Here is a 15,261-nt window from a genome sequence, read left to right as displayed (position 1 = left end):
GTGAACCAGAATTCCCTGAAAGATCCCCAGGTGGTACTCAGCGGGTCAGGATGTGGATTGAGGTGAGCTACACAGAGGGAACCGAGTAAGGTCCACCCTCCCACAGCCAGAGCCACCCACTGTCTTCTTCCAGTGCTGAGCCAAGCCACCTGGGTTTCCTCAGGCCACTGCCAACAGGTCTTCCTTGAGTATCTGGTGTCTAAACTGCAGAGTCCCCCACCAAACCCCAGTATTGGGAGCCTGCACCACAGACCCCACCACGGAGAAGGACACTCGTGCTGATTCCATTTCTAAAACATTTATTTTCAGGAAATGTTTGTGCTCGCATGCAAGGAAACTTTGTGGGGTATCTGTGGCTGCCAAAGTGACATCTGGCAGGATTAACTGGATCACCAGAGCCAAACAATGAGGACTGGGAAGGCAGCAATAACTGTGGGGCCTGGGCCCATGTGGGGGCAAGATTTTGAGAATGACCACTTAGGTGACAAAATGGGATTCCCACAAACCACAGCTCTGGTTAGTTTCTGGTCTGGAGCCAGATCCTCTCTCTGATGCAGATGTGGGAGGACGGAGAGGCAAGAGCTGCCCAGCTGCTCATCTGGGAACTCATCCTCCAAGGGACTCTGTCCCTCGTTCTCCTCCTGTACCAGGAGGCGGCAGTCAGCGGGCAGCACCTCTCACAGCACCCCCACGTACACCTGCTCGGACCACCTGCTCAGAGCTACTCTTTTGCCCAGCCCAGCATACCTGTTCCACCTGTCTGAAGACCCACCGCACGTTTCCTCAAAGCACACCCCAGAGCTCTTCCTCACTCCAGCCACGCCCCAACAACTCCTCTATCAGTACCGGGTATATGGACATGTCCTCCAGTCCCTGTGGGAACCTGTGTGGCTGCCAGCCAGCCAGCTGTTGGGCCTCAGACCTGTCCCCTGGTCCTGAGTCAGAACCAAAGCCCTATGTGTCCAGGGTCCACTGAACCGCAGCCCTGGTCAGATATGGAAAATGGAGACTTGGAGAGAGTAGGTGATTCACTCCTGCTCTTCATCCTTCAGAGGAAGGCCCCCAAAGCGCCTCGACTATTCACCAAAAGTCATCAAATTGTACTGTTAAGATCTATGCCTTTCACTGAATGCAATTTTTGCCTCCATTTAAAGAGAAGAAAAGCTTTTTAAGAACTGGGTTGACCCCCCTGCATGCACAGGCCCAACTGCAGGCAGAGAAGATGGTCAGCCCAGCCCAGACCTTGCTAAGAGTCTGCTCAGAGGCCGTGGGTCTGCTGGCACTGGATGGGCACAGATGCTGGGCAGATGAGCTCTGTGTGGTGTTTTAGACAAATATGATGACCTAGAGTAGGGCCAAACAGACAGGAGAGCCCAGGTAGCAGACCCTGGGAGAGGGGAGATACCAGTTGGACCAGCACACCTGAGGCTATGGTCAAGGCCATGAGGACCACAGTGTGGTGGGCACGGTGGCTGTGAAAGCCCCATTGCTGCCCAGCCAGCCCGAGACAAGCCACGGGGAAGCACTCACCGGCCAGCCCCATCATAATCTCCACCAATCCCGATGAACTTGCATCCAACGACTGCCCTGATGTGGTCGAAGTGATCTGAAGAATGGAAAGTCAGCAGTGTGGGGCTTCCAGGGCAGGGGTGGGGGTGATGACTGGCCTCTGTTGATTCCCCTTTTTTCAGCCTGTAGGTCAAACAGGCCAGTTCCTTCATGGCCTGGCACCGAGATACCAACTAGAGGGCCCTGAGGTCTGAAGTGATCCCAGCTGGCTCTAGACTGGACTTCAGATTTGGAGTGGACCCCAGAGCACCCTGTTTGGGCCATTTCCCACCCAAGATTCACCCTGCCTCCCAGTCTCCTTGAGAACCTGTGGGGGCTCCTTTCCTCGGGTGTGGAGGATGAGAGAGGAACAAGAGTACAACTGAAGAAGACCCCAGAGACCTAAGGAGCTGTCCAGTTCCTTGGCCAGAGGTAGGGGCAGTGCGCTTTAGGAGCCCCTGTAGAGGCACAGATGGGCAGCACCCGGGCTCTGTGTCTGACAGCCTCCCTGATACCCATCAGTATCACAGTTTTGATTCCGTGGCTCCAGTTCCACATGGCACCAAGGTGCTGTGTACCGTCCATTATTGGGTTTTGGGGAGCTGTACCTATTGCCAATAGGTGGGTCAAACCCCTGGGGCTCTTCTGAAGTCCTCCCCAAATTTGGACCCAGCTTCAGCTCCAAATCAGTTTTCAGAGAGCCCAGGGTGAGGCTCACCTGCCACAATAGACACGTTGGCTAACGGGTTGCACTGCAGCACCCGCACGGACAAGGACACCATCACGATGCCACCATTCTTCTTCTGCAGGGGCAGACTGGTGGACAGTCACCTTGGCCCCCAGCACAGCCACCTGCCTGTTCACTCTCTCGGCCCCTGTGAGGAAGGTGTTCAGCCCTGGCTTTGAGGTCAGAGTCGTCTCCTCTCTGGGTTTGTGTGAATGGAGGAGCCGCAGCCCTGGTCTGGGTGGTGTCTTGGCCCTGGGTTTCCGGGTTTGGAGGAGTATCTTACCGCCTAGACCCCCACCTAGGGTGCAAGAGTTCAGGGGCTGTGGATCGTGGTTTTGGGGGCAGAAGATATTTAACCTGGGGTTTGAGGAAATTGAGGGAGAAGAGGCTCAGGTTCAAGGGCTCCTGGTTTGAACCTCTTGCTTTAGGTTTGAGGGCCAGGGCAGTCTCACCAGAAGCTGCCGGATATCATCAGGAACATTCCAAGTGTTCTTGCACATACCCCGGGCAGCTGAGTTGGAGAAGATGACAGGTGCCTGTGACATTTCTAGGGCTCGCCATGCCACAGCATCCGAGACATGGGACAAGTCCACCATCATGCCCAGGCGGTTCATTTCTGCCACCACCTTCTGCAGGGACAGGATGGGGAGAGAGGGCATCAGGGCTGCATTCATCTTGTGTGCATTTATCTGTAGGGAACAGGCGGGGCTGTACATTCATGTGGGGCAGGGTATGGAACCCGGGTCCTTACCTCGCCAAAGCCGGTCAGCCGACTGACATTGCTGTAGAAGGGGTGGATACCCTTTGCTGAGCTCTGTGCCCTGCAGGATGGCCAGGAGGCAGTCTGACTGGTGGCCATGGCTTGGCTACAAGAGCCTAGAAAGAGGTTCTGTCAAACCATCTACACCTGCAACTGGTGCAAGAGGAGGGACCCAAACTGGGCTGTGCCTGGCAGTAGGAGGGCCCTTCTGGGGATTCAGTCTTGTTCTGCAAACCTCCATTCCCCTCCCCACCCCAGGTTCAGGGCCGGATCCCAGGGGTAAACTTGCTTTGGGCCCCAGCGTGATCTTGGGCAGATCCCCGCCTCACTGGGCCCTCACCATCTGCACTGTGCTCACCAGGGCGTGTTGCAGGTGTGGGTGAGTGTCACGTAGCTCACACCCAGCGCACAGAAGGTATGCAAGCTGGAGAGCCTATTGTCCAGTGAGTGGCCACCTCCACACCAATGAGGCAAGCCCACTTCCGGGTATTGTTGAGAGCTGGGGGCAGGTAGGTCAGATGATCATTTTCAAGGCAGGGGTAGCTTACTGAAGTCCCTAACACCTATCACCACCAGTCTGTTTACCTTTTTTTTTTTTTTGGCCGTGCCACGCAGCTTGAGGGCTCTTAGTTCCCCCACCGGGGATCAAACCCGAGTCCCCTGCAGTGGAAGCGTGGAGTCTTAACCTCTGGACTACCAGGGAAGTGCCCCATCTACCTTTAACTGAGGTCACAAGCTCTAGCTCAGAATAGGAGGCACACATGAGGTGGATGAGGTCAGTTTGCTCCAGGGTGAGGCGCACAGCATCCCGTTCGTGGGTCTGGCATGGGACGTAGGCTGACCAGAACTGAGGGAAGGCCAGGGCTTAGTTTGGGCTTTGGAACTCCTTGGGGCTCAGCTGGCACAGCACTCACTGTGCCCGGAAGTCACATGTAATGCGTTGCTTTCTCTGTGGTACTTGAATGCCCGTCATGCTGGCTCACTGTGACCCCTGTAGCCCCCAGCATCCATGGCATGGCACTTTCTAGGTCACTATGGTAACTTAATTCCAATGTGACTAACCTGTGGTCTCTGAGGCCCCCAAAGGGCCCCACATTCCCCAGCAGCCATGGTGGCACCTTGTGTGTCCCTTTGGTACCTGGGCACCCACGAGACCGTCTTTCAGCCTGTCCAAGCTGGTCTGGCCATGGCTAAAATTGTGCAGATTAACATCCTGTAGCCCATTGTGGTAAAACTGCCTCAGGACCAGGGGCATGTCCTTGTGACTGGAGGGAAGTCAAGGCAAATGGGTGGGCTCCTTAGGTCTTGAGATCAGGCAGGACACAATGCCTGGCCTGGGCCAGCCTGGGGGTCCCCACCTCACACTGTCACACAGACTATACTAGGAGCAGCTGCGGCCTGGGCTGAGGGGTTCCCACCAGGGAGGGGATGACAGAGAAGGGGAAGGGCATCTGTAGATGATGGAGAGGACATCCAGGGGTGGTGTGAGGGAGCCTCCCCACTAGCTCTGCATGCTCCGGACCTCCTCCCCTGCCCAGGGCCAGGCTAGGCCCCCACCGGCCCCCAGCAGCCCGCACATACTGCAGCCACCCGTCCACAAGTGGGAAGTCCCGCATCAGGGCCTGTGTGCGCTCCCGCGGACTTGGGGTGCTGGAGGTGCCTGGCGTGGTCTGCACGGGTTACCGGCCGCAGCAGCAGACCCAGTAGGAGCAGCAGACACAGCAGAGGCCGCTGGCTGAGTGCACGAGGACCTTCGAGGCCCCCAGGCCGCAAGCTGCACAGGGCCAGGCAGGCGGGCAGAGGCGGGTCTGAGAGGGGCGGGCGATGGGGTTCTGCCCGTCGACACAGACCACCCAGCGGCGCAGCCTCGCGAGGGGACGGGGTGAAGGAGGGGATACAGTGTCACAGGACCCTGTGACCCGTGTGCGGAGAGCCGCGATCCGCGAAGCCCAGCAGCCACAGGGCGGCACTGCCCTCCTGCGCCCTGCTCAGAGGCAGCTCCCGCGGGCTAAACTGGCCTCTGCTGAGAGCCCACTCGCCTCCCATCATGGGTTCCCTCCGCCCCCTCCCCTCTTCCCACTCCCACTGCTCCGAGGGGGCGCCCTAGGTTGCTCTCCCCACCTCTAACCTTCCTGTCCAAGCTGGGGTGCTTCTCTCAGAGGGCCACCTTCAGCCTGAGGCCTCCCGGGAGCACACCTCGTCCCCATCTGCCTGCAGCCAGCCCCGTCCACCCCGAGGGCTGCGTGCGAGTTGTCTCTGTGGCCACAAGTGCTCTGGGCTCCCGGTTTCCCGGTACTGGACCATGGGGGCTGGTGTGGGGGAAGAGATGGTTTCTGGAAATTTCGTGGGGGGGGTAACCTTGTGAGCTCTGGATTCAGGAAGAGGCCCTCTGCCCCCGACCTTCTCTCTCCACCTACTTGACACCCCAACCTGCATGACCATTCTCTGGGGACTTGAACCAGCACCTGGGAACTATCAGGAACCTCCCCCACTTCTGTCAGCCAGCCTCAGGAAAGAGCACCCTCAGGAGTTGCTACACCTCCCCAGGGCCTGAATAGAGGGACTTTTGGGATGTGAACTGAACAACCTTCTGGGGAGAGTCAGCAACCCTTTTACTCAACAGAGCAGGAACCCAGTCAGTAGGCTATTTGAGTGGAAGGAAATGAAGTCGTTTCCATGGCAGCAGAGCCCCCACCGCGGCAAACTTCCTCCCAGAGCTGCTGGCTGACCTTCTGGCCAGGATCCCTCCTACCTGAGCATGGAAGGCCTGGCCTTGTGGAGAAGTATAGGTTCTGAGGAAAGACCTGGCACCTGGGTTCTGCTGCTACGCTTGCCTTATCTCGTGGCCCTTGTGGCTCTAGCTTTCCCAGAAACCTCAAGGGCTAAGTGCCTGTGCTTGCTCAGAGGCCGCACGCCATTCCCCATTTCCAGCCTCAGGCCCTCCCCCAGCTGCCTCCTCTAGGGACCCCTCCCCCCAACACACACACACACACACACACACGCACACACACACACACACACGCACACACACACACACTGGGGATGTGCCTTCTCACAGAAGATGAGAAGCAACCACTGAGATGCTTTAGGGACTGTGCCCAAACTCCTTCATCCCCAGCCTCTCAAGTTTTTGCTCTGATCCCCCCGGGTGGCAGGAGTGCCTAGCACAGGAGTAGTGACCTAAGTCTGAGCACTGGCGACCCTAGAAATATGTTACAGAAAAAACATTTTATTGAGCAGTAAGGGACCCCACTGGGGACAGAAAGGGCTGGGAATAAAGGAGCATGTGAACCTCGGGGCAGGGTGCGTGCTGCTTGACTCTCCATCCTGTTCTTGCTTCAGGGAGCGGGTCTTCCTGGGTCTCTCTATCCTGCCTCCTGAGACGCCATGCAGGAGGCTCTTTGGGAAGCCACAGATTTCTGCTTACAGTTTCAAAAAGCCCAGCTCCCCCCTGGTTTGTGGTGGTGGCCGCTGACAATGGCTCAGGGCAGGAGCCCATGTGGTAGACTGCCAAGGCTTCTCTGCACCCTGTCTCTGCTCCTGCATCCTCCTCAGCTCGCAGAGTGCAGACTTGACTTTCTTCAGCTCACAAAGGGGCCCCTGAGGATTGAGCAGAGGAACGTCAGGTTTTCTTCCAGGCCAGCTTCAGCCCTGGGATGTTCAGGGCAGACTCATTTCAAACCTCAGTTTCTGAGGCTCCTTGCTTATGGCCATTTAGTGTGGAAGGAGGCTCCTGGCTGAGGAAGGCTCAGGCAGAATGACTCAGGTTCTAATCTGTGGCAGTGGGCAGTAGCGGGGCAGAGGTGGGGGGTCACTGCAGGAAGAGGCATTCGCTGCCTTAGGCAGTTAAACCATTGCCCTCTCTTCAGAATGGCTCACCTGCAAGATTCTGTGGGGTCCGCCTCCTGGCACCATGCTACAATCGCCAGATTTGGGGTCTGGAGCAACTGAGATCTTCGTCCAACTCTTCCGGAGCGTGCTTTCTCTTGGGAGCACATCTGGGGACTGACTTCTCTGCTTCCACCTTTGCTGGCGTGGCCAAAGGAACATCCCCGTAGACCCAGTAGCCACCAACCAGGCAGGATGTCTCCCCATGCTGGCCCAACTGCGTTTCTCCACACCCTCAGTTGAGGACATGGTAGTGACCAGGTGTAGGAGGAGAAACGGGAGCCACTGCTGCTGCAAAGAAAATCAGAACTGGTCAGTCACTTCTGCTGTGCACAGTCTCCTGCCAGAATTTCCCTCTCTCGTGTCTCTCCCAGTTTCTGGCTGAACACCTTTAATCTACTTGACATCCAAAACACAGCCTTGGCCCATCACCTCTATGAGTCCCTAGAGAAGGGACACTGGCTGCAAAAGCAATCCCTAGAGCCTATGGCTGCAGCAGATGAGGAAGTCTCTTCACCGTTTCCAAGGAAAACAGTAGAACCCGAAAGTAATTGCAATCATGATCCTCTCCACCTCTCCCTTCCACAACAGAGAAAACATTTCTTGCAGTCTGTCACTTCTGAGGCTTTAATGGAAGTGCCTTTCAAGGTTTGGAAAAGAATAATCTAATAGAAATTGGTTAAGAACCCCACCCACCTTGGCAACCCCTCTTGGGCCCCATTTATACTGCCTGTTTCAACCACACTGAACTCTAGCCCTCTGATACTTTTATCTAGATTAGAACAAGGCCAAATCCTGAGGCAGAGTGATCAGGAGACTCAGAACCGGGTTCCGGGTACCAAGTCTAGGCTCACATCCACCCAGCCTCCTGGGACACCATCTCCTCAGCCCTCCAGTCTCACTAGCACTTCATCACCCCCCTTGGTTCTTCCGGTCTTCCCATCAATGTGGCAACACCCTCTCCCCTAGTACTCAGCAGCTCAGTATGGGATGTGTCTGAGGGGACCGATATAGACTCCTACATGACAGCACAGAGGTGCCGGGGCTTGAAGGTGCGGTTCAAGAGTGGCCCTTTTCCTCAAACTGCTCCATTTACCATTTGCCAGCAAAAATGCACTTGCCTTTTGCCAAGAGGCCAATCAGGAAAAGGTCTGAATGGAAGCATCCTGTAGCCCAAAGGGGAAGGCTACATTTATAAAGATCAGAACCTTCCTGCACACTTGTCCAGGGATGACCTTTCACTTGTCCTCAGCAGTGAGCACTGTGGGTCCCTGAAGGTGTCCCAGGTCACTGCTATTACTTACAGCTGGGAAAGTGCTTAGGTGTGTGTGGTGGGCAAGCCCCACAGGAACATGTGGCAGCCAGGTGAGGTTGTGAGTACAGCGTGCCTTCTGTACCGATGCCTGGTCTCAAGTGTACCTGCTGCACTGCCCACCCAGGGAACAGAGGACAGGTTGGAGTAAATATAGAAGATCTGGTCAGACATTCTCTCTCAGACAACCAAAGAGATTGGTGTCTGGTGGAGAACTGGTAGGGAAGTTTCTCTGAGGGCAGCACGTTTGCATGGTTACCCTGCCATGGAAACTGTGAGAAGGCCTGTGAGGTCATCACTACCCAGTGAGGTCATATAAGGAACCTGTGACTTGAGGCGCAGCCTTCAGGAGGAGGGGCAGTTTTGTGGAGGAGAGCAGGGTGCAGGCAGAGGTACTCTGCCTGGCCCCTCACACCTGGGCCTCCCCACCCATGCCCTAGCCTAGTAGACACCCCATGTGGGGCGTGCCGGTGGGCTGGCACAGCCCCAGGGGCCACAGGAGGGCAAGAGAGACCCACATTCTGAGATTGGCTTGAGAGGCAAGATTAACGTAAGAGACAGCTAGGTTGTATGGCACTGACCCTAAGAGGCAGAGATTTGTGTGGACTGGGGAATCAGGGAAGGCTCCTTGGCAGTGGGCCTGAAGGACAAGTGAGATTTGGACCCATGGGGAAGAGAGGGAAGACATTCCAGTTTGGAAGAATAAAAGCAAAGACACTCTTCTCGACCTTGTCCTGCCCCAAATATAAATTCATAGCACCCTCACATTTTTACACCTGAGGACTTAAAAAAACCAAGAGGTTAAGGGGCCTACCCAGTGTTACACAGGTAGTGGAGGGTATTCTGCTCAATGGTTAGGTTCAGGTTGGGGCTCTGGATTTACAACTGATAGGAATGTGAGGACAAGCTCGTGCCATTTCAAACATTTCCAAGTGATACTGAGAGAGATGTTAAAGGTGCAAAATGAGGGTGCTGAATGACCTCACAAAGTGGGAATGGTGAGCCCATTTTAACATGAAATTCAAAACAAATTCATGACAAAAGGACATAATACAAAATGACAACATAATCATTACATTCCCCTCTCCCCTAGAAGTAAAAATCAGTATAATCCTCTCTCTCTCCACCATGAAAGGATGAGATAAAGGCTCAGCAGCAGCCTCCGTGAAAAACATGGTCAACACTGAAGAGGTGTTACTAAGACGATTTGGTCCGACTCAGAGAAGGAAAGAGACAACTCTGCCCTTAGCCTGATCAGGCCCACAGGAAGGAATCGCATTTGGGGCAGCCTTTGATAGTGTGGCAATGAGAGGGAACCTTCTTTAGGAGGGGACTCCCTGTTGCTGACCTTGAAAAGCAAAGATGAGACGTTCGTTTACTGGGGCTGTTGCAGAGGCGATGTGCCCAGGAGGTAGAGACCGCTTGCACTACTATTTTAGAGGTTGGGCCACCCTGGTTGAGAGCACCTTGTATTCCTAAACTGCTTGAATCAGCGGGTGCACGTTAGGACAGACGAAGTCAGGCCCCATTGGAGCAGACTGCCTTTGGGAGTTGTAGAAGGTAAACTGTGAAGGGGAATGCTCTGGAGGAGGTTTGTCATGGCAGGTGGGGCAGCACGAGACCATTCAGATTCTCCAAGGCTCCAGAGATTACTTGGCTGGGAGAATCCCTCTGATGTGGTGCAGGGACTCCTACCTTAACAGGACCTGGCTGGGCATCTGGGGGAGGCAGAATAAATGGTTTATTAAGTTAAGAGAGCGAGAGACTCACCTGGGGGGTTCCACAAAACCACTTAAAAAGACTTGTACGTGGATTCTTGAGCCAACCCTCAGAAAACGTATCTAGATCTGGAGTAGGGCTCAGGAAGCTGCACTTTTTTTTTTTTTTTTTGCAGTACGCGGGCCTCTCACTGTTGTGGCCTCTCCCATTGCGGAGCACAGGCTCCGGACGCACAGGCTCAGCGGCCATGGCTCACGGGCCCAGCTGCTCCGCGGCACGTGGGATCTTCCCGGACCGGGGCACGAACCCACATCCCCTGCATCGGCAGGCGGACCCTCAACCACTGCACCACCAGGGAAGCCCAGGAAGCTGCACTTTTAATAAGCTTCCTGGGCAGTCCCACCACAGTGGTCCATGGATAGAGTGACCAAATTATTGTGTGTTCTTGGTTGCTTTGGGGAGTCAAAGTGGGCAATATTAAAAACTGCAGCAGGCATACGTATAAACAGGGAATATTCAAGGCAAACAGAGGTGTATAGTTATTCTATGCATGAATCAGATTTGAGAAAAGCTAGCCTGGTGGTTAAAGAACACAACCCTTAGGACAGACAGACCAGATTCTGTCCTACTTACCTGTGTGATTTTGACCAAGTTCTTTTATCCTTCTGACTGTTTCTTCATATGGAAAAGAGCTATGACTGTACATTTAGCACAGTATTCTCTTTTGGCAAAGGTTGCTCTGGGTCCATTTGTGTTCTCTGCAGCTTAATCCTTTCCAGTGTGCAACCATTTTTAAGTTGTTTGGTGAAGTACTATATTTGACTTTCAACTGTTCATTACTTTGGGCAAAGCTTATATAATGCTGCAGAGACTAGAACCTATGCAGAGATAGTGAGAGGATGTTATAAGCTTATTCTGCCGGTTTATAAAAAAGTTTAACCTTTTCTCCTCTTCCTTCACCTGCCACCAAGAGATGAGAAAGAAGGCAGAGCCTGGAAATGCACACCAAGCAATACTTCTGTGTCAGTTTGTCTTTTATTCCTCTGCCAGTACTTCCCAGAGAGATTTCACCAAAAGTGCCTAAGCTTGCCATGGCCATTGTTGTGAAGAAAATTTCTCTATATTGCTAGTCACATTGCTAGTCACCCCCTTTTCCTTCTCCTGGGGGTTTAATGGATGTTTGGGGGCAGGAAATAAAATTTAAACTAAAACATCAATTGAAAGAGCCTTTGTCCCAAGTGTGGTAGTTTGGAGTGTGAATCTTCTCAGAATCTAGTGAATTCTGCCCCCGTGGAAACTGTATGGTGTTAGGGAGTGTTCTAATTTCATTCTTTTCCATGTAGCTGTTCAGTTTTCCCAGCATCACTTATTGAACAAGCTGTCTTTTCTCCATTATATATTCTTGCCTCCTTTATCAAAGATAAGGTAACCATCTTTTTCTTTTTTTTTAACATCTTTATTGGAGTATAGTTGCTTGACAATGGTGTGTTAGTTTCTGCTTTATAACAAGGTGAATCAGTTATACATATACATATGTCCCCATATCTCCTCCTTCTTGCATCTCCCTCCCACCCTCCCTATCCCACCTGTCTAGGTGGTCACAAAGCACTGACCTGATCTCCCTGTGCTATGCGGCTGCTTCCCACTAGCTATCTGTTTTACATTTGGTAGTGTATACATGTCCATGCCACTGTCTCACTTTGTCCCAGCTTACCCTTCCCACCCCCCGTATCCTCAAGTCCATTCTCTTGTAGGTCTGTGTCTTCATTCCCATCTTGCCCCTAGGTTCTTCATGACCACTTTTTTTTTTTTGATTCCATATATATGTGTTAGCGTACGGTATTTGTTTTTCTCTTTCTGACTTCGCTCTGTATGACAGACTCTAGGTCCATCCACCTCACTACAAATAACTCAATTTCGTTTCTTTTTATGGCTGAGTAATATTCCATTGTATATATGTGCCACATCTTCTTTATCCATTCATCTGTCGATGGACACTTAGGTTGCTTCCATGTCCTGGCTACTGTAAATAGAGCTGCAATGAACATTGTGATACATGACTCTTTTGAATGATGGTTTTCTCAGGGTATATGCCCAGTGGTGGGATTGCTGGGCCGTATGGTAGTTCTATTTTTAGTTTTTTAAGGAACCTGCATACTGTTCTCCATAGTGGCTGTTTCAATTTACATTCCCACCAAAAGTGCAACAGGTTCCCTTTTCTCCACACCCTCTGAGCATTTATTGTTTGTGGATTTTTTTATCATGGCCATTCTAAATGGTGTGAGATATCTCATTGTAGTTTTGATTTGCATTTCTCTAATGATTAATGATGTTGAGCATTCTTTCATGTGTTTGTTGGCAATCTGTATGTCTTCTTTGGCGAAATGTCTGTTTAGGTCTTATACCCATTTTTGGATTGGGTTGTTTGTTTTTTTTTATATTGAGCTGTATGAGCTGCTTGTAAATTTTGGAGATTAATCCTTTGTCAGTTGCTTCATTTGCAAATATATTCTCCCATTCTGAGGGCTGTCTTTTTGTCTTGTTTACGGTTTCCTTTGCTGTGCAAAAGCTTTTAAGTTTCATTAGGTCCCATTTATTTATTTATTTATTTTTGCGGTACGCGGGCCTCTCACTGTTCTGGCCTCTCCCGTTGCGGAGCACAGGCTCCGGATGCGCAGGCTTAGCAGCCATGGCTCACGGGCCCAGCTGCTCCGCGGCATGTGGGATCTTCCCGGACCGGGGCACAAACCCGTGTCCCCTGCATCGGCAGGCGGACTCTCAACCACTGCGCCACCAAGGAAGCCCCCATTTATTTATTTTTGTTTTATTTCCATTTGTCTAGGAGGTGGGTCAAAAAGGATCTTGCTGTGATTTATGTCATAGAGTGTTCTGCCTATGTTTTCTTCTAAGAGTTTGATAGTTTCTGGCCTTACATTTAGGTCTTTAATCCATTTTGAGTTTATTTTTGTGTATGGTGTTAGGGATTTTTCTAATTTCATTCTTTTACATGTAGATGTCCTGTTTTCCCAACACCACTTAGAAGAGAATGTCTTTTCTCCATTGTATATCCTTGCCTCCTTCTTCATAGACTAGTTGACCTAAGGTGCATGGGTTTATCTCTGGGCTTTCTATCCTGTTCCATTGATCTATATTTCTGTTTTTGTGCCAGTATCATACTGTCTTGATTACTGTAGCTTTGTACTATAGTCTGAAGTCCAGGAGCCTGATTCCTCCAGCTCCATTTTTCTTTCTCAAGATTGCTTTGACTATTCAGGGTCTTTTGTGTTTCCATACAAATTGTGAATTTTTTTTTCTAGTTCTATGAAAAATGCCATTGGTAGTTTGATAGGGATTGCACTGAATCTGTAGATTGCTTTGGGTAGTATAGTCATTTTTACAGTGTTGATTCTTCCAAACCAAGAACATGGTATATCTCTCCATCTATTTGTATCATCTTTAATTTCTTTCATCAGTGTGTTATAGTTTTCTGCATACAAGTCTTTTGTTTCCTTAGATAGGTTATTCCTAGATATTTTATTCTTTTTGTTGAAATGGTCAATGGGAGTGTTTTCTTAATTTCACTTTCAGATTTTTCATCATTAGTGTGTAGGAATGCAAGAGATTTCTGTGTATTAATTTTGTATCCTGCTACTTTACCAAATTCATTGCTTAGCTCTAGTAGTTTTCTAGTAGCATCTTTAGGATTCTCTATGTATAGTATCATGTCATCTGCAAACAGTGACATCTTTACTTCTTCTTTTCCAATTTGGATTCCTTTTATTTCTTTTTCTTCTCTGATTGCTATGGCTAAAACTTCCAAAATTATGTTGAATAATAGTGGTGAGAGTGGGCAACCTTGTATTGTCCCTGATCCTAGTGGAAATGGTTTCAGTTTTTCACCATTGAAGATGATGTTGGCTGTGGGTTTGCCATATATGGCCTTCATTATGTTGAGGAAAGTTCCCTCTATGCCCACTTTCTGGAGAGTTTTTATCATAAATGGGTGTTGAATTTTGTCAAAAGCTTTCTCTGCATCTATTGAGATGATCATGTGGTTTTTCTCTTTTAATTTGTTAATATGGTGTATCACATCGATTGATTTGCATATATTGAAGAATGCTTGCATTCCTGGGATACACCCCACTTGATCATGGTGTATGATCCTTTTAATGTGCTGTTGGATTCTGTTTGCTAGTACTTTGTTGAGGATTTTTGCATCTATGTTCATCAGTGATATTAGCCTGTAGATTTCTTTCTTTGTGACATCTTTGTCTGGTTTTAGTATCAGGGTGATGGCGGCCTCATAGAATGAATTTGGGAGTGATCCTCCCTCTGCTATATTTTGGAAGAGTTTGAGAAGGATAGGTGTTAGCTCTTCTCTAAATGTTTGATAGAATTCACCTGTGAAGCCATCTGGTCCTGGGCTTCTGTTTGTTGGAAGATTTTTAAGCACAGCTTCGATTTCAGTGCTTGTGATTGGTCTGTTCATATTTTCTATTTCTTCCTGGTTCCATCTCGGAAGGTTGTGCATTTCTAAGAATTTATCCATTTCTTCCAGCTTGTCCATTTTAGTGACATATAGTTGCTTGTAATAATCTCTCATGATCCTTTGTATTTCTGCAGTGTCTGTTGTTATGTGTCCTTTTTCATTTCTAATTCTATTGATTTGAGTCTTCTCCCTTTTTTCTTCATGAGTCTGGCTAATGGTGTATCAATTTTGTTTATCTTCTCAAAGAACCAGCTTTTAGTTTTATTGATCTTTGCTATCGTTTCCTTCATTTCTTTTTCATTTAATTCTGATCTGATCTTTATGAGTTCTTTCCTTCTGCTAACTCTGGGGTTTTTTATTTGTTTTTCTTTCTCTAATTGCTTTAGGTATAAGGTTAGGTTGCTTATTTGAGATGTTTCTTATTTCTTAAGGTAGGATTGTATTGCTATAAACTTCCCTCTTAGAACTGCTTTTGCTGTTTTGGTGTATAGTGTTTTGGGTCATAGTGTTTTCCTTGTCATTTGTTTCTAGGTATTTTTTGATTTCCTCTTTGATTTCTTCAGTGATCTCCTGGTTATTAAATAGTGTATTGTTTAGCCTCCATGTGTTTATATTTTTTACAGATTTTTTCCTGTAATTGATATCTAGTCTCATAGTGTTGTGGTCAGAAAAGATACTTGATACAATTTCAGTTTTCTTAAATTTACCAAGGCTTGATTTGTGATGCAAGACATGATCTATCCTGGAGAATGTTCCATGAGCACTTGAGAAGAATGTGTATTCTGTTGTTTTTGGATAGAATGTCCTATAAATATCAA

The 15,261-nt window shown here is 49.8% G+C and overlaps 1 protein-coding gene across 1 annotated transcript; it reads right to left on the bottom strand.

Annotated features, from left to right (window-relative positions):
- Positions 1-389: 389 nt before the first annotated feature.
- On the bottom strand, positions 390-4,829 carry LOC309820076 (dipeptidase 2-like; the record flags this gene model as incomplete). The annotated part of the gene is given in 12 exon segments (XM_082650578.1): positions 390-641; positions 748-783; positions 787-883; positions 1,531-1,606; positions 2,267-2,351; positions 2,728-2,904; positions 3,027-3,096; positions 3,394-3,493; positions 3,496-3,534; positions 3,753-3,882; positions 4,174-4,300; positions 4,626-4,829. Coding segments are annotated over 12 exon segments (1,215 nt in total). The 5' UTR covers positions 4,652-4,829.
- Positions 4,830-15,261: the final 10,432 nt, after the last annotated feature.

This window comes from Grampus griseus, assembly GCF_964374135.1.
Source record: "Grampus griseus genome assembly, chromosome: 3".
Lineage (NCBI taxonomy): Eukaryota > Metazoa > Chordata > Mammalia > Artiodactyla > Delphinidae > Grampus > Grampus griseus.
The sequence above is the reverse complement of the archived record's forward strand: the minus strand, read 5'-3'. Positions and strand labels throughout refer to the sequence as shown.